We start from the raw sequence: 24155 nt of genomic DNA on the forward strand, positions 1-24155 counted from the left end.
GGAGGACATGAAGACTCCTGCCAAGAGTCACAGAGTGACCTTGGAAACAAATACTCCAGTCTCAGACAACAGCCTGAGAGAACCTCATGAGATCCTGAGCCAGAATCACTCTGCTAAGCCACTCTCAGATTCCTGACCCTCAGAAACTGTGTAAGATAAAAAATGTTTGCTGTTTTAAGCTAAGTTTGGGGATAATTCATTACACAGCAAATGATAACTAATACAAATAGTAATGCTAAATAATACTACATACCTGCTCCTCTCAGATTAATGTATGTATTATAAAAATTCCCAAGTTCAATCCTGTGAAATACATGCTGTACAAACTCAACATACTATCAAATCAAAAGTATTTCACATCAAATACATCATATTTTATTACCTACCAGAATAGTGAGATTAAAAAAATAATAATGCCCAATATCAGCAAAGATATATGGCAACAGAAATTACCATACATAGTTGTTGGGGACATTATCGATATAATCTTTTCTGAGAACAGAGCAATATTTATCAAAATTTAAGTCATACACAATTCTATTACTTAGGCATTTACCCTATGGTCTGCCTGTCTGCCTGTTATATCTCATGATATAATTGCCTAAGTGCTGAAAGATAAAGATAGACAGACAGATAGATAATTTACTCCAGTAAAAAACTGGAAATCTAAATATTCATTTTAAAAATTTGTTAAATCAATTATAGTACAAATGTATACAAATGAATGATGGATTATCATCCAACTGTTAAAAATAAATTAGACATAGACATACTGATTTAGAAAAGATATCCAAAATAAAGAAAAAATTAAGAAGATAGAGTACCCTTGGCAGTCCCGAATCTGTCTCTTGCTTCAACAATGTTTGGACATAACAGACCCAGGGACACCCTTTCTCCCAGCCTCTGACCACCCTCCAACATCTTCTCCAGTTACCACCTTTGGAACCACCTCAGCCATCCTCAGCCTCCCAGACCAGCCAACACCATTTTTCAACCTTAACTCCTCATTGCTGAGCAACCATGAGCTCCCAAATTCGTCAGAATTATGCCACTGAGGCGGAGGCTGCTGTCAACCGCCTGGCTAACTTGCATCTGCAGGCCTCCTGCACCTACCGCTCTCTGGGCTTCTATTTCAACCCCGACGATGTGGCTCTGGAGGGCGTGGGCCACTTCTTCGGCGAGTTAGCAGAGAAGCTTGAGGGCGCTGAGCATCTCTTAAAAAGATGCAAAACCAACGCAGTGTCCGCATTATCTTCCAGGACGTGATGAAGCCTTCCCAGGATGAGTGGGGCGAAACCCAGGATGCCTTGGAGAGGACCCTGAACCAGGCCCTTTCGGACCTGCATGCCCTGGGTTCTACCCGCACAGACCCTCACCTCTCTGACCTGCGGAACCACTTCCTGGATGGGCTGGTGAAACTCATCAAGAAGCTGGACAACCACCTGACTCACCTCCACAGGCTGGCCGGCCCCAGGCTGGGCTGGGTGAGCATCTCTTTGAAAGGCTCACCCTCATGCACGACTAGGAGCACTGGAGCCCAGAGGCCTTTGAGGGGGCCCCTCTGCATTCCCCTGGTGTCTGGCTTTTACTTGAGCCTTTCCCCAAAACCTCTAGCCATTCTTTTAACCACCCTGGAGCCCTCTCCCATGTATTGGACCAAATGAAAACAATAAAGCTTTTTGCAGCAAAAACAAAAAAATTAAGAATATATATAATCGCATTTCCATGAGAGAACATGATAATAAGCTCATATTTTTAAAAATTAGTTATCAATTGCTGTCACTTTAAAGCTATATTTTCACATTTTATAGTCTCATTCATTTAAAGGTAATAATTATTGCCTGGCCAGCGTGGCTCAGTGGTTGAGCATCGACCTATATGATCCAGGAGATCGCAGTTCCATTCCGGGTCAGGGCACATGCCTCCATTGCAGGCTCATCCCCAGTGTGGGGCGTGCAGGAGGCAGCCAATCAATGACTCTCTCATCATTGATGTTTCTCTCTCTCTCTCTCTCCCTTCCTTTCTCTGAAATCAATAAAAATATATTCAAATAATAATAATAATAAGGTAATCATTATTGTGCAAGTCTTCCGTAGCAGGCCAAATAAATCCTGTTTTAATTTCATTTGTGCTTAGCACCTATACCATCCACAAATAATAATGACAATATGATGGCAAATATATATTGAACAAATACTATGTGACAGAAATTATTAAACACCTCCAAATATTTTACACATATTATTTAATCCTCAAATACTGTAATATACGTAGCACTATTATCTCTACTGTATAGATAAAAAGAAAACCACAAGGAGTTAGAAAAGCCACAGAGCCTACAAGAGTAAAGAATTCAAAAACAGAAGTTTGTTTTCTTAGTCAATACCCTATAGTCTTTTACTCATTTGTTTATATTTCAAGTGAAAAATAGACTATAAAATGTGGTCTATATCTAACAGGTTAGCAAATAAACCAAAACAAATGCAACACCAGAATGACTGGGACAATTCTTAACTCTTATGAGAAAGCAAAAAAGACTAAGGATACAACAAAAGCAATTTATAATTAAAAATAGGTATTTTATAATTGTCTTAAAAATGCCATTTATTTTACTGAAATCACATAATCTTCCCTGAATGGCTAATTTCTACTAGGCAGAAATTTCTTCCAGTCAATTACATTTAGTATCCTTCCAAAAAAAGCAAATTCCCTTTCTTAGAGCACCACTGTAATAAATGTGATACAGGAAAATGAAGAGAAACTGAACAAAATCTCTCTAAAAACCTAATAGGCTGCCCTAGCCAGGTAGCTCAGTTGGTTACAGCATCCTCCCATACACAAAGGTTGCAGTTTCAATACCCAGTCAAGGCACATACAAGAAGCAACTAATGAATGCATAAATAAGTGGAACAACAATTTGATGTTTCTCTCTCTCTCTTCCTCTCTCTCTAAAATCAACCAATCAATATTTTTTTAAAACAGGAAAATTATTTTTTAAAAAAACAAAATCTAACAGTCTATATATGTTTGCCTCACTTCCCTTTCCTATGCATTCCACTTATTACTTTTAACTTATTTTTAATCTTAAACCATTCAATCATGGATAAAGAATAAAGATTATATAAAATACAGAAAAAGAGACCAATTAACTTAATAAATCCCATTAAGTCATTATAATTACAACTAATCATGCAATTTATGCTTACCCAAAAATCTTGTCTACCACACTGTAAATTATCCATCATTTTTATCTCTGAGAAACCTCAGAGAAACTACAGGAATACAATATATGATCACCATAATACAGCATCTTACATCCCATGCTTTATAGAACTGCCTTTAGTGAACCACAGCTAACCACACAAATGTGGTAAGAAACACTTTAACCAATCCCTGCACTTATTCTTCAAAATACACAAACCCAACCTCCCTCCTCCCACTCCACCCCACCCCACCCCGCCCAAAAATGGGCATTCCAGAGTTAGGCATCCTGTGTTCCAATTCTGGCAGGGCCCACTTAATAAAGGGCGCTGAGCAGTCTCCGTTTCCCTCCCTGTGAAATGGGTATGATACTAGTATCTACTTCACGCAGCTGTTGTGGGAATGAAGTGAGATAATTCATGGTTAAAACGCTTATAACACTGCCTGGCACATAATGTGGGCTCAATAAATGCCAGACATTATTATGTCTCCAGAATTAACCACCTAGAGTGTGGAATTTTCTTCCTTTTGGTGATGAAAATCTAACCAAATTCCATCAGGACAAGTGGGCATATAGACAGGGTTTTCAAATGAACTCAGAAGCAGCAGTATATTTTCACAGTAATTGTTTTCGTAGCACTTTCGTTCTTTTCAATAAAATAATTTTTCATGAAATTCAGCACTCCGATCTCTCCACGCTTTTAACCAGCGGTATGTTTGGACCCCAATGGACAACGCAGCCTGGAAACGCAGTCGGTTTTTCGGCTATGGAGCAGGAAACCTGACAAACTGCTCGACCACGTCTGGGAACCGGCAGTTCAACGCAGGCCAGAGGGGCTTGGGGCTAACGGCTACAGTCGGTTTACAGAAACAGCGTTCCCTTTTCCCATTTTCCTCCCCGTGTGTCGAAACTAATGACACCTTTTTCTCCCCTGAACCGAGGCCAAACATCTTTCGGCTCTCTCCGCCAACCCTGCACGTTTCACCTCTATGATAGCCACTGTCTTCCGACTCACAGAGTGTGTCCGCACACGTTCACCATCAGCTTCAGGGAAGGGTTCCGGTACTTGGTGGTCTTACACCGCGGGCAGCCCTGATCGTCCATGGCGCCTTCTTTCCTATGGACTCCCCGACGCCGGCTTCACCACAGCTTGAGCCACTTCCAAGCCCCCTAAGAACCGAGGCCAAACAGGTTCCTACCAACAGGCACCGGGCTGAGACGGTCCCTCCGCGAATGAGCACCGGCCGGGAAGAGGCACTGCAGCACAAACGTTCCGGCAGCGAGTTTTCCGGCCCTGCGCCGAGGCTCGCTCCTAGCCTGCGCAATACCTCGGACTTCGGGGGAGGGCTTTTAAAAAGGCAAATTGTACACAAAGCCTCATCTCTGTGCACCTAACTATTTTTTCAAGGAACTGGTTCACAATTAAGAATATAGATTCCATCTTGTTCTGTCTGAAAACATTCTCATAGTTTGAAAGATTTATGCTTAGTGTACATAACATATTGGATAATGCGGACTAGTATTTTGAACGATTTCATAGGCTGTGCTTTATACTTCTTTATACTTGCACAGTCACGCAAGCACAGAAATCCTATGCACTCGCAGACAGAAAGTTTGGAAAAGTTAGCTAGAATGAAAGTCTCTGCACCGCGGACCCTAAATATTACAGATTCTCAGTAAATGTCAGAATACTTCTATGTATAATATATGGCATCTGCTCTGCAGAGATTAATGGTGTCACCTGGCTTTAATATCCCTTACCCTCCCCGCGTCAAAAACAATATTTATTTCCCCAAATTCTGAGCAGGTAAGTTGGGGATCACACAAGAATATACACTTTAGCCCGGCCGGGCGCGGCTCAGCGGTTGACTGTCTACCTAGGATCCAGGCGATCCGGTTCGATTCCCGGTCAGGGCACATGCCCCGTTGTGGGCTTGATCAATGACTCTCCCATCATTGATGCTTCTATCTCTCTCTCTCCCTCTCCTTTTCTCTCTCTGAAATCAATAAAGATATATTTAAAAAAAAAAAAAAAAAGAATATACACTTTATGTCAGCAATTCTAAGATCTGAGAGCCTGAATCTCTTGGGAACTTGTAAGCCGCATTCGCTGCATTTATCAAGGCTGCAAAGTGAAGTCTGTAAACAGCTCTATTAGAAAATAAAACTCTTCCCACTATAAGGGACACATCGTATTCATCTGCATAACAAGGATTTGTTGATACTTACTGAATAAGTAGACTAAATGAAAAATGAGTGATTGACTATCAATAGTAGTGTAATGTGAAAAATTTTTTATGCCAAGCATTATCTTGTATAATCTGACCCAAATACCATCAAGAGAAGTGGACATGAACACAAAACTTTTCACAACCCATACAATGAAAACCAGCTGTAGACATTCGTAGTAATTTAAACTTTTTACCCTGGCCAGGTATCTCAGTTGGATAGAGCGTAGTCCAGATACACCAAGGTTGTGGATTCAATTCCTGGTAAGGGCACATACAAGAATCAATTAATGAATGCATAAATAAGTGGAACAACAAGTTCTCTCTCCTCTCCCCTCCCTCCCTCCCTCTTTCTCTCTCTCTCCCCTCCCTCCCTCCCTCTTTCTCTCTCTCTCCCCCCTCTCCCTCCCTCCCTCTCTTCCTCCCTCCCTCTTTCTCTAAAAAAAAAATCAGTAAACTAAACTTTTCATAGCACTTCTGCTCTTTTCAATAAAAACATTAAAAGGAACATTCCAACTCCCACCTTTTTAAACAGTGAACCCAGTAGGCAACCAATCCACAATGTGAAAATACAGTTTGGACTTCCATGGGATATGAAGGGGAAACCTAACAAACAACTGAGTACCACATCTGGGAAACAACAGACCAAAGCAGGCCATGGCAGCACAGGGCTTTATATTAGTCTATAGATGTCAGAGATTCACCTAATAAATAAGTCATGTCATCTGCTTGATCATAATATTGTTCACTAACAAGATCAAACCAAAGGTAAGTTTACTAAAATAGGCAATACCAAATGCTGTGCTAACCTGGAGGCTTGTTATGCTGCTATTGTCTTATTGAGAGAGAACACATCCAGACCAGTTACATGACTCAGAGTGAAGCTCTCTGAGAATAAAGACAGCTTTTAGGGTCTTTATATTTTAACATAGCAGAAAACTTCTGTTGATAGAATAAATATGATCAGTGAGAAAATAAAATTTTTCGCCATTGCAGCAATAATTATAGAGCTAGAGATAGTAGAAAGTACTGCTTACAGATTTGGCTGGATTCAAGTGTGCGCTTCATCACTTACTAGGTACATGACCTCAGCCTCAGTTTTCCCAACTATAAGCTGAGCATAACACTTGTAAAGATTGAATGAGATATTTAAAGTGCTTAACACAGTACTTAAGAGTACAAGCTCAGTAACTGTTAGCCATTATTAATAGTAATAGTATGAATATTAATAGCACTAGTATCTAAAAGAGGCAATGTAATATAATGGGAAAAGCCTATCGTTTTAAATCAGACAGTCCTGTTTTTGAGCCAAATTTCTTATTCTCCCTTGCCTGTTTCCTTCCTCCATATAATACACTGCACAGGATTGCTGTAATGATTAAATTTCACAATATGTACATAAACAAAGGCTCTACTACAACGCCTTATACATAATAGAAACTGAAATGTACACCACTATTACTGGTGGGTTCACTAACACAGAATGGTCAGAAAACTTTGAGAAGGAAAGCACTGATAGCACCAGGTTTCTGAATCAAACAGAACCTCAGCTTATGTTAAAACCACAAAATTATCAAGTTTCCTACATTTCTGAAGACAGATGCATCCCAACAATGGACCACTCTTCCCAAATCTGCTCATCCTCTAGCATTCCTACCTCAGTTAAGAGGAGATTCTAGTCCTAGCAGATTTGGCTCAGTGGTTAGAGTGTGGGCCCACAGAATGAAAGGTCTCAGGTTCGATTTTGGCCCAGGGCATGTAGGTACCTCAGTTGCAGGTTGACCCCCACCCAGTCATGGCGCATGTGAGAGGCAACCAATCCATGTGTTTCTCTCACATCAATGTTTCCCTCTGTCTCTCCCTCTCTTCTTTCTCCCTTCTACTCTCTGAAAAGCAATGGAAAAAATATCTTCGAGTGAGGATTAGAAAAAAAAAAGAGTAGATTCTACCTCTCTGGGGCAGTGTTTCTCAATGGGCCTAAGAAGGCAGTGCTGGCCCTCCTACCAGGGTGCTGACATACAACCCTTACTGGACCAATCAAAGATCTTCCCTAGAGCCCTGCTGGGTGTGGCTCAATTGTGGAGCATCCACCTAAGATCCAGGAGATCGCCCTTTGATTCCCTGCCAGGGCACATGCCTGGGTTTCAGCTGGATCCCCAGTTGGGGGGATGCAGGAGGCAGCTGATCAATGATGACTCTCATCATTGATATTTCTATCTCTCTCTCTCTCTCCCCCCCTCTCTCTGAAATCAATAAAGATTTTTTTTTTTTTAATCTTCCCTAGAATTTTTCAAATTAGCGGTAAGGGAAAAGCAGCTCAGCTTCATTAAAGAGGTTGGAAAATGTGAGCTGGAAACTACTGAGAGCCGTGGTTCCAAACCTTCTGGGGAAAGCCCTTTGAAAAACGAAAACTAACTTGAATAAGGCAGAGACAAGTGAAATGGGACAGCGGGTCTTCCAGTCTAACCAGCTGCACTCCTGCTCTTTACATTGTTTGGTATCATGATCCAATAAACTCTTCTTTTGTCCTAGGCCAGTTCAAGTGGGGTTTCCAGCCCCTGGGGAAATTCATATCACCACAAAAAGGCAAGAATACTGCTATACCTAGGAGATGACTAGAACCTGACACTCATTCCATCTCCGCCAGGATCTTTTCTCTCCACTATTACCTGTGCAACTCCCTAAGTCACCCTCCTGTCACCTACTGTTCATCAGCATCCCCACAGGCAGGTAGCCTGGTCACTGAAGACTCCCAAGCATTACATCCAAGGCTCCCTCTACCAGTCTTAACTATTCTCCTCATACAAGTTTTTAAAACCCCAGAAAAGTATTGACTGTTTTAGTTTAGGGCAAGTGACCATCCTTAGACCTATCAACTATGGCCATGATATTACAGACGTAAGCACTGTAGAAGGACTGCTCTGTCCACTATCCCACAGCAAACTGAGTGTTTCACTCAAAGTCCTTCGTAATTTGTCCCCAACACGCCTTTTAAACTAATCTCTCACCACACACTTACATAAAACCCATACTTCAGACACACTGGATTACTCAGTATTTCAGAAATATACCACATAACTTCATGGTTCCATGCTTTACTCAGTTTGTTCCCTCTGCCTCTAATGAGCTCTATCCTTGTTCTCTCAAAATTCTTGTCCTTAAAGCCCAGCTAAAACTCCACTCCTCATTGCCCTCCTCCTTTCAAAATGAGTCTCTTTACCCTCACCGTTCCCATACCCTGGAAAGTATTTACTTATGAATGTTTTTTCTCTCCCACTAGCGTTTACACTCATCAGTATCAGAGACCCCAAACTATTCATCTTTCTATCCTTCAATGCCTGATACAATACCTTGTACTTAATGAGAACTTAATAAATGTTTGGCAAATGAATGATCCTTTAGAAATGCTGACTACATATCATCACCCACTGGTCACTAAATAATGATGGAACACCTCCTCTATGTGGAAGATTCAAGCAAAGTGTAACATTTTGTGCTGGACCAAGTTTTCTTCAGTACACTAAAAGGGCAAAACATTTTCCTATACTCTCATCGCTATCTTCAGGCAGGAAGGAAAAGATAAAGAAACAAGCAGCTTGGTTTTCACTCTCCAACAAACCCAGCCTTAACCCTGTTTTCCCAACTTACAACACGGCTGTAGACTGCATATCAGCACAGCAGACTCCACGTTCACAGCACGGCAGACATAGAAGTAGAGGCAAGTACTCAACAATTTTACAAATTATTTGGCAAAACCAATGTTCTAAGGTTAATTCTACACACCCTCAAGTCTAGTGTTCCATTCTAGCTGACCACGTTTGAGTCAAGGACTTCCAATCCACTTTGAATTGCTGCCGGAATGAGCTCTGAGGCTCAGCCCGCTAAAGGAATCCAGAGCCTGGTGTTGGATTTCATTCTGGTCCTACAGGAATCTCCTCCTGGAGCTATAGAATACCAATGTAGTTCAGGCTACAGATATCAACAAAAGGTCACTGTTGCTTCTATATAATCTGTTGAACTTGGTGCTCTGCGGGGCACTATACAGAAGACATACAGAGAAACCCAGTAAATGGTTTTCCAAGTCAATGCACTATATTTGATAGATAATACATCTGAAGAAGACTTCTATGACCTGAACTTGGATAGCCCTATAACATAAACAAGTGAATTTTCCTGAGGTATATACAACTGAAAATTTCCTACTTTGCACTATCAGGAGGAAGATAACAAATATTTAAAAGATTAATATAAACAAATATGAAAGATTAATTATGTGCCAGGTGCTTTTTGGCACATCTTATCTCATTTAATCCTCACAACAATCCTGTCCACTTTTTATAGTTAAATAGCTAATAAATGGCAGAGCTAGGATTAAACCTATGTCTAGCTAGCTGATCCCCAAATCCACATCCTTTCCACTAAACCACACTACCTCCTGTCTACTTCACTTTGATAAATATGCTTTTAAAATTCAAGGAACTAAATGTAATGTGGTATACTGGATTGGATCGTAGAACAGGAGGTAGACCTTAGTGGAAGAACTGGTGAATCCAAATAAAGTCTAGAGTTTAGTTAATAGTATTGCACCAACATTAATTTGTTTGGATAAATGTATTATTACAATGTAAGATGCTAACATTAGGGGAAATTAGGAAGAGAATGTATGGGAAAGCTTTGTACTCTTTTTTTAATTGATTTTAGAGAAAGAGGGCAGATGGGGGAGAGAGCGAGAGAAACATCCATTTGCTGGCATATCAGGACGATTCAATAACCAACTGAGCTACCCAGCCAGGGCTTCTATACTCATTTTTTTACCTTTTCTGTAAGTCAAAATTCTTCTAAAGTAAAAGGCATAAATTTAAAAATTCAAGGAAGATATGAATCTCAGATATTGTCCTGAACCTCAAAATCTAACTGGGCATTTCCAAGGGGGTAGAAACACATGGTTTTTTCCATGATTATGAATTTTAAACCTACCAGAGAAGTCGGTGCTAGCTTCATTACGGTTGTACAAACGTAAATTAAGTACAAAATCCAAGGACATTTTGGTTGACCAGCAATAAAATGCAGCCTGTCCAATGAAAAAGAGAACTTCACCAAGTTCATCATGACAGCAGGTGACCTAAACGGCTGCTTTAGAATATGCTGAAGTAGGCAGTTATGGGTAATTGCGAAGCAGAAGCAACACGAAGCCACCCTGAAATAAAGGTAAAGATGATGTCATTAAATTGTTGGATTTTGAGAAAAAGCACCATCAAGTGGACCCAACCGACTCACGGTAATCAGAGAAACGGAGATGGGTTCAACCTTTTTTGAGCTAAGACCTTACACAAAAAACCTGAAAGTAAGAGACATAACTGCAGAGCAGCAGACTCCACCCCCAGGCACTTCACCTCAAACCAGAGGGCAGTCTTCCATCTGTCCATGCTGTGGAAAAGAGCTGCTGATCCTGCACTGATCTCCCCAAGACACCTGCACGCAGAGATGATGTTTTTACCGGGAATGTCATCTCCAAACAACTATTCATACACTTACATTAAAAAAAAAAAAAAAAAAAAGTTCGTACAGAAGACTTAAATTTACATAGTTATCTAAATCTAAAGCTTGGATCTTTTCCACCCTACTCACCCTGGATAAGCATGGTTAAATATTCTATATGCTTATGTTAAACTCAGCTGGACTGGCAGCCTTTCAGGTGACTTAAAATGAAACACATTTTTTTGAAACACACTTTTTGTTTTTGTCTTCTCCTTGGGCTATCTGTACCCCTTCCTTTAAGGTTCCGAGCCGGTTTCTCTCTTTGTCATTTTAATTTACTGTCACTGCTTCCCGCTTAGGACATTCCCTAGTGCCATCCTATTATTGACCCTTTTGAATACTCATAATAAAGACGTCAGAAAGACGGGGAGGAAAAGGGGAGTAGAAAGATAGGGAAGCTTCTGAGATGTCTTTGAAATTCTGACATCTGAATACTGACGGGGGGGTGGGGAGGTGTCTCTTTGTTAAAGAGTTTCGCATGCGGACCTTTAGGCCACACAATTAATATTCCCTCTGGAATCGCGGGGACTGTCTTTGAAAGAGTCTGTTGTCCAGTTTTCAGGCCACATTAGGTAATTTCCCACCCGGGAACACGGCCTGAAAAAAAGGTCGGTGTTTTCCTCCAGGTGTAGGTGCCCGGGGTCAGGGGGAGAGGGAAAGGCGAGGGGTGGAGAGGGAGGCGGGCGGGCGGCGAGGGCAGCCGCCGTCCCCGCCCCCTCCGCGCGCCAGGCAGCCAATGGGGCGGCGCGGCGCGGCCGGCGGCGGCGGTGCCATATAGTATGCGGCCGGCCGCGGAGTCACGCTGGGGGAGCGGCGGCGAGCGGCGATCCTTTTACACTACTTTGCTCTAGCAGCTATCTTAATGGTGACTGCGTGGCCGGGGGGAAACCTGATCGGCCAGATCCAGCCGAAACCGGGAGGGAGGGAGTGGGCTTTCCGGAGGGGGGGAGGGGGGAGGGAGACGAAGAAGGAGGAGTAAGAGCGGGGGAAAGAAAGAGGAAAAGAGTGCGAGGGAGTGAGGGAGGGAGGAAAATAAACAACAAAAAATGTCCTCTTCCTCCCCCACCGGGCAGATTGCAAGTGCGGCGGACATCAAGCAGGAGAATGGGATGGAAAGCGCCTCGGAAGGGCAGGAGGCGCCTCGAGAAGTGGCGGGGGGCGCGGCGGCTGGGCTGAGCCCCCCGGCTCCAGCCCCTTTTGCCCTGGAGCCGGGGGACGCCGCCGCCAGGGTGAGAGGAGAGGAAGGGGCCGCGGCGGCGGCGGCCGGAGCGGCGGCGGATCAGGTACAACTCCGCTCGGAACTTCTGGGCAGGCACCAGCACGCCGCGGCCGCCGCCGCGCAGACCACGCTGGCCTTCTCGCCCGACCATGTCGCCTGCGTGTGCGAGGCGCTGCAGCAGGGGGGCAACCTGGACCGCCTGGCCCGGTTCCTGTGGTCCCTGCCCCAGAGCGACCTGCTACGTGGCAACGAGAGCCTGCTGAAGGCGCGGGCGCTGGTGGCCTTCCACCAGGGCATCTACCCCGAGCTCTACAGCATCCTCGAGAGCCACAGCTTCGAGTCGGCCAACCACCCGCTGCTGCAGCAGCTCTGGTACAAGGCGCGCTACACCGAGGCCGAACGAGCCCGCGGCCGGCCGCTGGGCGCCGTGGACAAGTACCGGCTCCGCAGGAAATTCCCCCTGCCCCGCACCATCTGGGACGGCGAGGAGACGGTGTATTGTTTCAAGGAGAAGTCGCGCAACGCGCTCAAGGAGCTCTACAAGCAGAATCGCTACCCTTCGCCCGCCGAGAAGCGGCACCTGGCCAAGATCACCGGCCTCTCCCTCACCCAGGTCAGCAACTGGTTCAAGAACCGGCGGCAGCGCGATCGGAACCCCTCGGAGACCCAGTCCAAAAGGTGAGCGCCAACTTTCCTCCCCCTCCGCCTTCGTCTCCCCCACCCCCTTCCCAGCTTTCTTTTCCTCCTAGCGCTCGCAAACATGGCGCTTACCTTCCCCACCAGCCTGGTCCGGCTGCCCACCTCTCCCCGCCCCCCACCTCTCTCCCGGACGGGGAAAGGGGGGCGGCGGAGGCTAGGGGCGGGGGAACCTCACTGCTTACCCTCCCCCCCAGAAGTTTCTCGTCGCCCGCCTAGGTCTCAGTCCCCGCCCCCACCCCGGCTGGTCACTGCTGCCCCGTTTCCCACCCCCATCTCTCTGGCTTTGAAGTTGCCACTCTCTCCCTGGTTCTGGCGGGGCGAAGGAGCGTGTGCAGGCGCCGGGAAGGCCACGCTCGCTGCCACCGGAGGCCGGCGGAGGTTGCCAGCGCCGGGGGTCCGCACGTCCGCGGGGTCGCACCCTCGGGGCGCGCGCGCGCCCTCCCCGACCCCCAGGAGGCCGCTGCGCCCCCTGCCCCCCCCCCCCGCGCGTGCGCCTGCGGGAGGTCGCTCGGGCCGCTCTAGAGCGCGGAGAGTGTTGGTGGGGGCTGGCTGCGCAGAAGGGGGTCTGGGGCCGTCGAGGTTTTAAATGACAGAGTTAATCATTCACTCTGCCCGCCGAGGTTCCCTTCGCGGCCGCGGCAACGTGGGGTGCTGGTGCGGCTCGGCTCTGCGGTGTTTTGAAACCTGATTCTGAACTCGTTCGGGTCGGGTTTCAGTGCCGCTGGGGTACTGGGGCTGGAGAGCTGCTTCCTGGGCCCCGTAACACAGCGTGGCTCCCGCCTGGTACGGCGGTTGGAGGAGGGGGCTTGCGGGCATAAGGACAGCAGGGATGAGTGGGGGTGCTACCAACTCCGCACCTCCAGAGCGCCCACCCTGGCGGGTTTGAACTTTTTGACTGGTAGGGCCTTTTTTTCCTCCGACTGGTAGGATATAATCGGGCTTTCCACCTCTTTTGTGGGTTCTCCCGAGTTAGACACCTGGGGTGTGTGTGTGTCTGAATTTTGGGCGACGTAAAGTCAGAAGGTCGCCTAAAGAGGTGGTGTCTCTAGCCCCTCGGGGATAGGAGAGAGAGAATCCAAACGCAGCGCTAAGGTTCTGCTCGGGGAAGACATCTGGGAGCCCGGGAGCCTGCCCGGCCCGGCCCCGGCGAAGGTGCTCGCCGGGCGCATTCCAGAGCCCGCAGCGGCCCGCCCCCGCCCCTGCGCTCCTGCGGGGCGCGCCGGCTCCGAAGTTCCTATCCCCAGGTGGGGAGCGAGGCGCTGGCCGCAGGCCGGCCTCGCCGTAACCAAAACAAAACGCGCACTGCGACCTGCGGGCACCCTCCGTCGGGCCTGCCAGAGACTCGGAGGAGATGCACTGGTAACGCCACGCCACCTGCCCCGGTTCCCGTTTGAAGCCAAGGATCCCGGGGATTTGGGGACAGAGGGTGGAGAGCGGGCGCCGGACGCAGGCCAGCTGCCCTGCAGCCTCCGCTCCCGGGCGAGGCGCGTTCCCTGGGTCTCCTTCACCACATTCTCTCTGCCTCGTTCCTCCCCCAACCCTACACCCCCGCCCCGAGCCCAGTTGCCTGGTTTAGGCCCCTCTCCGGATCTACCTCCTACCCGTACCCCCGGTGAGTCACCCTCGCAGACGGCGACGGCGGCTCAGCCTCAGCTCGTAAATCAAAGTGCTTTCTGCGCTCCTGGCCCCGCAGCCCAAAGCCCGGGTAATCCCCTCCCCTCGGCATGAAAGCGAACGACCGCCGGGCACTGCAGGGATGTCGGATCTTCTGCTGGGCCAAGTCTCGCCGCGCTTCCAATCTGCCATCATCCTCCCCCGCCCACCCTCAGACCAAATGGGAAACCCCCACCACTACCCTTCCCCAGATTTGTTATTCCCCCCAAGTCAGGGAGCTAAGAAACACAGTCCTGTCTGGAACCAAAGGACCGAGGGTGCTGGGGAGGAGTCTGGTAGTTATTGGGCAGCTGAGTGACCCACCCTTTCCCTCCACCTCACCAGGGCCCTGGATGGTGTATGTTAAATAGGCCCCTATGGCTTCCTTTGGATTCAAGGGCGACTGCACAAAACGGTTCTTGGGTTGAAAGTGCCTTTCCTACAAGGCCAGCCACTTTGTTGAATGAAAGAGTTGTCAGTCTTGTGGAGTAGAAGTTTGGGAGCAGGTGAGAAAATGATCTCTTGTTAACTAACTGGCAAACAAAACAACACTTTCCACCTCCTGCTCCTTTGGCACTTTCATTTACCTTCAAAATTACACTAATGTGAATTGGTGTAAAGGGAGGGGAAGGAGTTCCTAAACAGGAAAGACCCACCGAATCATTTAATGAGTTTTTTCTGTGGTATAGATAGTGGCATATTTAACAGTGAAGAATAACTCCAATGCTATAAAAACAATTCTCCTGTAAATCCTACTACAGTAGTTGAGTTTACATCTTCCCAGATTTTCTGTCTGGTCAGAATCTGCTGAAAGGCCGCATAGCTTAAAGGAAAGTAAAAGATTTCCTGCTGTGCTTTTCTTAAATGCTGTCTTCAATGGGGTTAGAAGCTGGTTTTCCAAACAAATGGCACTATGTAGAATGTCAGCCTCCTGACCTTCTTAATGTCTTGATCTCCCCCTCAATGCAGTGAGTCAGACGGCAACCCCAGCACTGAAGATGAATCCAGCAAGGGTCATGAGGATTTGTCTCCCCATCCACTCTCCAGCTCATCCGATGGTGTCACCAGCCTTAGCCTTTCTGGTCACATGGAGCCAGTGTACATGCAACAAATTGGAAATGCTAAGATATTAAGCTCTTCCGGAGTTTTGTTGAATGGAAGCTTGGTACCTGCAAGTACTTCACCTGTCTTCCTTAATGGTAATTCTTTCATTCAGGGACCTAACGGAGTTATCCTTAATGGACTAAATGTGGGAAATACACAAACAGTGTCATTGAACCCACCCAAAATGGCATCAAACATTGTGAGTAATGGTATATCCATGACTGACATACTGGGCTCTACCTCCCAGGATGTGAAGGAATTCAAAGTCCTCCAGAGTTCTTCAGCTAACTCAGCAGCCACCACCTCCTACAGCCCCAGTGCCCCTGTGTCGTTCCCAGGGCTGATCCCCAGCACTGAGGTGAAAAGAGAAGGCATCCAAACAGTGGCTTCCCAGGACGGAGGCTCTGTCGTGACTTTTACTACACCAGTGCAAATTAATCAGTATGGCATTGTCCAGATCCCCAATTCCGGAGCAAACAGCCAGTTTCTTAATGGGAGCGTTGGATTCTCTCCACTGCAGCTGCCTCCTGTTTCAGGGGCCGCTTCACAAGGTAAAATTCTCATTTGGTACTATAAGGCACCAGTAATGTTTAGCCAGCTGCTGTAAGTGACGCACTTGGTGAGAGCTGCGGATTGACGTGACTGTTCAGGTACCCTATTGGCGGCCACAGCTGCAGAATGGCCGTGATTTGTTTCTCCTTCACAACGTCCATGTCATACGCAGCTTGCCTGGTTCCCTGGCATCATGGGGATGGGCTTGTATTTCCCTAACAACTGAATGGAAAAATACAGTTCATAGCAAGTCTTTTGAGGTCTCTGAGTATAGAAATATGATAAGTCAATCGGTGCTTACAAAATAACCCATTGTTTGACATTTTAAGATTAAAAATTAATAACATTGCTAAGAACACAAAATTAGTGAAGCAGTTGATAAGAATGTGTCCACTTTACCTAAGCATTATTTACTTGACCAAAAAGTGTTTTAGAAGAGCAAGACTGGATCAACTGTGTGATTCGTGTTCCTTCTTTAGCTAAGACTAATAGATCTAGAGACAGACCAGAAGAATACGTGATGGAGGGTCTGTTGCTCCACATGTCTACTCACCTTCTAAATGCAGGTTTATTAGTGAGGGCAACCATAAGCCTCAATCTATGCGTTTGTGGCTTTACTAAAGACAATCTGCTAAGGAAAGCACTGATCTAAACTTGGGGAAACCGGAAGCTGATATGCCAGTCCTTCACTGACTTTAACCAAGTCTGGATGGCTCTATGTCATTTTTTTCTATATAGAAACAGGAATGGTTAGAATGGCGGTGAAGTTTACATATCCCCTTGACTTCAGGCGTATGAGATGTTAACGCATGTTTACCTTCCTGCCAACAAATCTGAAAGTACAGATTGTTTTACCAACACAAAATAAGTAATTGTTTGCCTTAAAGGTCAGCTTCCTATAAAATGGTTTTTATTTAAAAAAAAAAAAATCAATTTATAACAACTGTGATCTACTTTAGCTTATTTGAGGCATTAATGGAAAAATTGTTATGGAGTAAATTCCATTCAGTACGTTTGTTTCTCTTCAGGTAAAATGGCAGTAAAACAACAGTTCTGCAGCATACTATTTATTTTTTCATTGTTCCAGGTTATGGAAAGGATTAAGCTAAGTCACTGTCCAACATAGGACAAAAATATGAAAACCACAGGGAAACCCAAAGTGCTTAGTTTTATAATAATTTAATGTGGATTTAAACTCTTTTCTTTAGGAAATTTCCAAGCAGTATGTAACATTTTAGAGTACATATTTGACCAAAACCCCCAGTATATAGGTTGGGCAAGGAGAAAAGCAGAAATATTTTTCACATGTAACCTAGAAAAGTGCTACCATAGAAAATTATTGCAAACTATTGACTAATTTTTAAAATGGGGTGTTTAATATGAATAAGAATAGCATTTTCAGTTTAAAAAGCTAAGCTCAAATAACAGAGCTGTCAGTCCTTAGACTGTCTGGGTGACTTGAAGGTTTAAGTTTAACCAGATGGGTCCAGGAAGCAATGTTTCTTTATAGTAGTTGTGGATTGAAGTTCTTAATAGAGAACTTGGGGATTCAGCCTTTCTCAAAAAGAAATACCTGAGGCTTTCTTAAAAATATCCAGACAAGATAATCTTCCTATATAGGTGGAATTTATATGGGAAAGCAGAATATCTACATCTTTTTCTCACTTTATAATCTGAAAAATAAGGGGTTTTTTTCTTTTATTTTACCATCATTACAAAGTTATACTTTGTACCTGTATCATTTTTCAATTGGATATTTTAGCTGATTTTGAAATTATTGTTCAATTTGTAATTTAATTGTAGTTATATTTAAATGTCAGCTTTTAGATCACATCAGCTTTTCACCCTTCACTTATATAATAATTCCTACACATTCAGAAATACTACTTTATATTCAATAGCAATTGGGGAAAATGTCACGTTTATGTTGTTTATGGCTCTATCAAAAAATAACTATTTTGTTCACATATGCACTGACAATTTCACAACCACATAACACAAGAAAATAAACATTTACTTCAGATATTTTTTGCTACAGTTTAGCAGTCAACAGGAATTTTGAGGCATACTTAAGTTGAAGATAAACGTTTTCAAATAAAAACCTTTTCATTCATTTGGCCTAGAACAAACATTTGTTAGGGAAGAGCCCAGACATACATAGAAATGTTTTTCTTAACACGGTTATTTCCATGATGAATACTTTTGGGTGGTTAATTTTTTTTAAGTTCAAATATAGTGCATTTGTTTTCCTTTCATTTTATTTTAAAGACATTCTTTTGCATTGAGGGTGCTTTAAAATGTTTGGAAAGACATAAACAGCCCTGTGACATGGATTTATCAATATAGGTGGTAATATAATCACAATTACTGTAGTATTTCAAAAACAAATGTTTTAGGTGAATTGCCTTTATTATTGGACTGTTTTCTCAAAATAGTAAAGAGTTTACTGAACATCTAATTCAAAATCAGGGTAAACAGCCCTTCTGAAACTTCTGTCACAGAATTCCCCCAAGTCCACTTTTCTATCGGTGGCAAGATAATTGCCATCCTTTCACTGTGCCTATGTAAAGACTCAGAAAGAAAAGGGTTTTATTTGACGGTGGGAGTGGGGCTAGGGTCTGATTCATTGACATTGACTGAATTACTTGATTTGAACATCTCAGCTTTCTACTTACATTTCTTTTTCTACTTCTGGTCTCTGCAGACCAAAATAGCAAGAGCCTCAAAAGACTTAAACCTTTCAGAAAAGCATTAGCTCTAGTTCTTTATATTAACCTATATTTTTAAAAGCATGTTTCATTATTATCATTACAACAGTGAAAATTCAGAACTGGCCCAAGAAAAGAAAAACAAAACCTACTGAATGTTTTGTTGACTTGACATTACTTTATGGTTAGTTTGGCAAAAGTTTGCAACTTGTCTGTACAGGTTTATATGGTTAACATTAAGCCCCAGGGTAACTCATTTTATGTGGCATTTTCTACATTTCCATTTATATTTTATGTGAGTTACTGAGCTTGTCCTGAACAAAGGCATTTTATTTTGCATTTGTGTTTTCTAGTTCTAACTGGCAGAGTTAGCAATAACTATCAATTAATTGAAAGATAACAAGTTGGGTCTTATGGAAATTAATGAATATTCTTTATGAACTAGGAACTTGACTAAAATTAGATCTTGGAAAAGATTTTTTTCACACTTGGTTTCTAAAACCAGTAGTTCTCACTCCCACTTGGTCATCAGAATTCTTCAGGGGGTTAAAAATGCACCTGTTCTAGGACTTACTAAGCCAGATTCTTAGGGGAAGAGCCTGGGAATCTGTAGTTTTAAGTGCTCAAAGTGATTTTTCCTGAACCTGAGGAAAATCATGTGTGTAAAAAAGTAACTTTTTTTCTTTCCTTATCGGTTTAATCAATGATAATCTGTACTTTTTTTTTTTTAGGTAATATTTCAGTAAATTCAAGCACTTCAGATGGGAGCACATTTACAAGTGAGTCTACCACAGTCCAGCAAGGAAAGGTTTTCTTGAGCTCCCTTGCGCCCAGTGCAGTGGTATACACTGTTCCTAATTCAGGCCAGACTATAGGATCTGTTAAACAAGAGGGCTTGGAGAGGAGCCTGGTATTTTCTCAGTTGATGCCTGTCAATCAGAATGCACAAGTAAATGCAAATCTGTCCTCTGAAAATATCTCGGGGAGTGGCCTCCATCCACTTGCCTCCTCATTAGTTAATGTATCCCCAACTCACAGTTTTTCCCTGACTCCCCCTACCCTACTAAATCCCACTGAACTAAACCCTGACATTGCTGATAGCCAGCCAATGTCTGCACCTGTGGCAAGCAAATCTACTGTGACATCTGTCAGCAACACTAACTATGCAACTCTTCAGAACTGCTCCCTTGTTACTGGTCAAGATCTATTGTCTGTCCCCATGACCCAGGCTGCCCTTGGGGAAATAGTTCCTGCAGTTGAAGATCAGGTGGGTCACCCCTCCCCAGCGGTACACCAGGATTTTGTCAGAGAGCATCGGTTGGTTCTGCAATCAGTAACTAACATAAAAGAGAATTTCTTAAATTCAGAGAGCAAAACCACAAGCAACTTAATGATGCTGGACTCCAAATCCAAGTATGTCCTAGAGGGCATGGTTGAAACTGTTTGTGAAGACCTGGAAACAGACAAAAAAGAGCTTGCCAAGCTCCAAACTGTCCAATTGGATGAAGATATGCAAGACTTATAAACTTTATCTCCCCCCCCCTTTTTTTTTTCTGGCATCAGCCAGCAAATCTTTCCACGAAGCCCTGAGGACATAAAGCATTTTCCCATTTAAAGGGAAACACTAGTTTTGCAAGTAAATGCAGTCAAGAGACTTTGGATTGATCTGCATGAAGATCACAGTTAAATATACAGGAGTAGAACTGCATTACTGCAGCCTTTCTTCACATATGTTCTCTTTTAAATAGATGGAGACAAAGGAACAAGATGGAATATATCAAGTCAAAGTGTATCATTTGGTTGACTTAATATAATTCTGAGGTCAAATGGAACTTGATAGTTTTTTAAATTAAAAATGTATGCACCTAACAAAATTAAGTATCACTGCAGAGCATTAGAAACAATACAATCCCTTTTGTTTACTTTTACTCCATGGGCATTGATAAGGTTCAGTAGCATAAACGGTACTCGACACTATTCTAAGGGTATATTTTTGAATATTTGCATTTCTGTTTTTCAGCATTTTTGTGAAAATCTTGGTTTGTCTCTACACATTTCCAAATGTGATTGCTAATAGTTCTGTGTGGCTGAGAAAGTTTGCAACTCCACTAAAAACTCTGAAACAAATTTCAGTATGAGTGTAAATATATTAGTCCTATAAGCAAGGATTTGAGTAATTACAGTGAATTTTATTTATGCTGTATATGTTTCTCTTATACTTCAGACACTATGAACTGAAAAGAAAAAACGTTTTCTTACTGTTTAATTTATTTTTATTGTTTGAACAGGAAGTGAACATAGTTATTTCCAACGAAGTTTTACTTTTTGTAGGATTTTAAAAGTAATGATTTTTATCAGGAATCTATTAAGGTCAATATTAATAACACTGAAACAGGAAATCCAACTCCCAATATTGGAATTTTGGTACCTTTTTTCACATCGTTCTTTATTTAGCAGCTCTCTGATTCATTTAAATATGTTTTATATAGAATTCTATGTGCCTTTTTACCTTGTGGCCTTTTTATTATTCTCACTAAGGTACAGGAGTGTCAACAGAAGCACTGATGGCTCTTTTCTATTCTCACAGGGTTAATTTCACCACAGAATTGCTTTAAATTCAAAGAACTTAAGTTTCACTTTTATTATCATGTATAATGTTTATAATGCAAATGGATGAACAACTAATTATTGCTAATGCTTTTCATTACAATGAAAATAACAAGCATAGACCATGTAGAATCAGTTCTGTAGGCTATGAAAACAACCAATTTAAAGTAAAGAAAGAGTATGTAGAGCCTATTGAGCGGAATTCCGTCCTGTTGAAACTTAGTTCTAAATGTTTTGAATCAGTTGTTACGTTATGACATATGGCTGTTGTTTGCACTATATTATCATGTCTTTAAAAGTAAATCTTTTGGGGTTTCTGGAAGAAGCTTGTTGGCTAATGTGAGCTGTGGTTATAGTTTTTATCAGGACTCTGAACACAAGTTGTAATAATGCAAATGCCTTTATGTAGTGAATATAAAGCCTCTGGTCTCTGCAAAGCAAGAAAAGTGGGGAAATGGTCTCAGGATGTCACCACATCTTGCTTGCTTTCAGATCAGAACAGAGGATCCACTCTAGATCACTACATGCGGAGCATGCTGAGTAAGGGCCATAGAGGATTTAACTTCTGTCGTTACTGCAAATGGAAGGTGGCAGGCATAGATGAAGAGCCCTATGAAGAATTCCTCTCCCATCATTTTGATAACTTAGATCCAATTTTTTTATAGAATTGGGGACTGTTCCTAAACTGCTGAAACTACATGTTTTTCATTTGTTTTTTACAAAGTCAGGTATTTTAAGAGTTCTGTTCCACTCCACCACTACTTATACGGCTTGTTTTTTCTTTGGGTGTGTGCTGATCATGTTACTGAGATTAGTTACGTGGTGTAGTTTACATGAAAATGATGTTTTCCACTTGATTGCTGCGGATATCAAAAGTTTGTTAATTATTTAAAAATACCCATCCAATAAGGGAGGTGGGAAGGTTTTAAAAGTTATGTATGTTATACATACATAACTGGAGAAGTTTCCTATGTCTTCCAAAAATATAATCAGCCTCTTTTATTCACAGTTCTTCCTCTTTTTTCCCTTAAAGAAAAGATAGCACAAAACTTAAGACTTACCTAGGAAATCCATTCATACTCCCAACACAATGTAATTATAACCCTACAATTACTACAGGTAGCTACACAATATACCAGGTAAGAATCAATGCACATTATAAAGAACTTGTTGTTCTTTTCTGTTCTTTCAGTAAAATACGGGCCAGTTGGTATATAGCCCATATATATGTGAATGAAATAAGATAAACCCCATGATCTCCATGCACAGAATTGCAAATGTCTTTTGCAATACCAAGGGCCAGACTCAGAACCCTTGGAGTTCATGTGGCAGAACTTCTCTCTTACATAAACCAATGCTTGAAGATGCTGCAAGTGACCCTCTAATGTTCCCCACAGAGGAATCAGAATAGGGGTAAATGACTCTCCCTGCAAACCCCAACCTCTGTTGCTGGCTGTGGGATTTTTGGTGTGAGCCTAACTATGCACTCTTATCAGCCAGAATTTGGCATTTAGCTCTTAGTTACATCTAGTAAAAGACAGTCTATTGTTTAAAGAGAAGGTGCATTTGTTCCTCAATCAAGCAAGAGCACCTGTGTTGTACTGCTTTATAGCTCATGTATATTTATAGTAATGAAAAGACGAATTGTACACGTTTCAGTGCCTTTCTTGTGTTACGAAAGGCAGGTAGACACTATAGCCATAGATAAAAATCCGTAGATAAATTGCACACTGACCTTAAATCACCTTGTATATGCCCTTCCATCTTGCATGGTAAAAGTTGGATTATTGGGCATGTGTTGCAGCCTGCCCTGCTACATCTTAGACAAGTGTGCATTAGTACATAGCCAGAAGTTCTTCATTCTTTAAAATGTTTTTCACAGATCATCTCATCATAAGAATAGAAATAATTCAGGAAAACTGGGGGAAAGAATTACATTTTACAAAAGATGTTTCAAAGCCTTCCTAGAACTTAGATGATTAGAGCCTAACATTTATTTTGTATCTAATTGATACATCATGTTGATTTAACATTACAACTATACATTTTATTAATCAAAATTATATAGCATGTGACTCTTTTGGCTTTCAGGGTTCTCAAAAAATTTTATTCTTTAGTTGCATGTACTGTATGTTTAGAGGCAACCAGTTATATACTCAATATGGTTTTACTGTGCCTTACACAAAGAGAAAATCTATACAGAATGTATATCATGGGATGGGGTAACAAGAGTCTTTACTGCACTGTTAGGTGATGGCACACAGAGCATGTCCCAGAACATTTCTGTGCTTAATTACCCAACCAAAGAGATCTAAAGTATGTATGTTGTACTGTAATAGGGGTTTATGCCTGGACAATTAAGTGTTTTATTTGTTTTCTGAAATGATGTGAACTTATTTTTCTAAACACTATGCTAAATAAACTTTATATTTATACATACCTTGTGCTGAAAGTGATTTTTCCCTGAAAAAAGCAACAAAGGAAAAAGAAAAGCAAAAACCCACACAAACATTTCATAGACTGGCAAATATAAAGACAAAAGGAGTCATTTTGGGAAAATGATCTGTTGGTCTCTACAAAATTATGTCATTCACTTAACTGTACTGCATCCTCAGAGCTAAATGATTAATTTAATTTCCTGTTTT

At 42.8% G+C, this 24155-nt stretch overlaps 2 protein-coding genes and 1 long non-coding RNA gene across 3 annotated transcripts in view; 1 reads left to right on the forward strand and 2 right to left on the reverse strand.

Moving 5' to 3' along the window:
• MNAT1 (MNAT1 component of CDK activating kinase) overlaps positions 1 to 4347 on the reverse strand; it is a 145962-nt gene extending 141615 nt beyond the window's left edge. The window contains exon 1 of the mRNA XM_016198215.2: positions 4218 to 4347. Within this exon, the coding sequence (XP_016053701.1) occupies positions 4218 to 4306 (89 nt within the window). The 5' untranslated portion in view covers positions 4307 to 4347. The remainder of the gene's footprint in view (positions 1 to 4217) is intronic.
• An 846-nt stretch (positions 4348 to 5193) lies between these two features.
• Positions 5194 to 12988, reverse strand: LOC148094070 (uncharacterized). Its single transcript, XR_015714995.1, has 3 exons — positions 12959 to 12988; positions 10408 to 10627; positions 5194 to 5691 (listed from the first exon to the last, which is right to left on the reverse strand). It is a non-coding gene; the product is annotated as an uncharacterized LOC148094070 (long non-coding RNA).
• On the forward strand, positions 11949 to 23949 carry SIX4 (SIX homeobox 4). Its single transcript, XM_016198217.2, has 3 exons — positions 11949 to 12865; positions 15509 to 16194; positions 19635 to 23949. Exons 1-3 carry the CDS (start codon positions 12015 to 12017, stop codon positions 20426 to 20428), a joined length of 2331 nt encoding a protein of 776 aa, XP_016053703.2. The 5' UTR covers positions 11949 to 12014; the 3' UTR covers positions 20429 to 23949.
• Positions 23950 to 24155: the final 206 nt, after the last annotated feature.

This window comes from Miniopterus natalensis, chromosome 1 (genome assembly GCF_054644295.1).
Source record: "Miniopterus natalensis isolate mMinNat1 chromosome 1, mMinNat1.hap1, whole genome shotgun sequence".
Lineage (NCBI taxonomy): Eukaryota > Metazoa > Chordata > Mammalia > Chiroptera > Miniopteridae > Miniopterus > Miniopterus natalensis.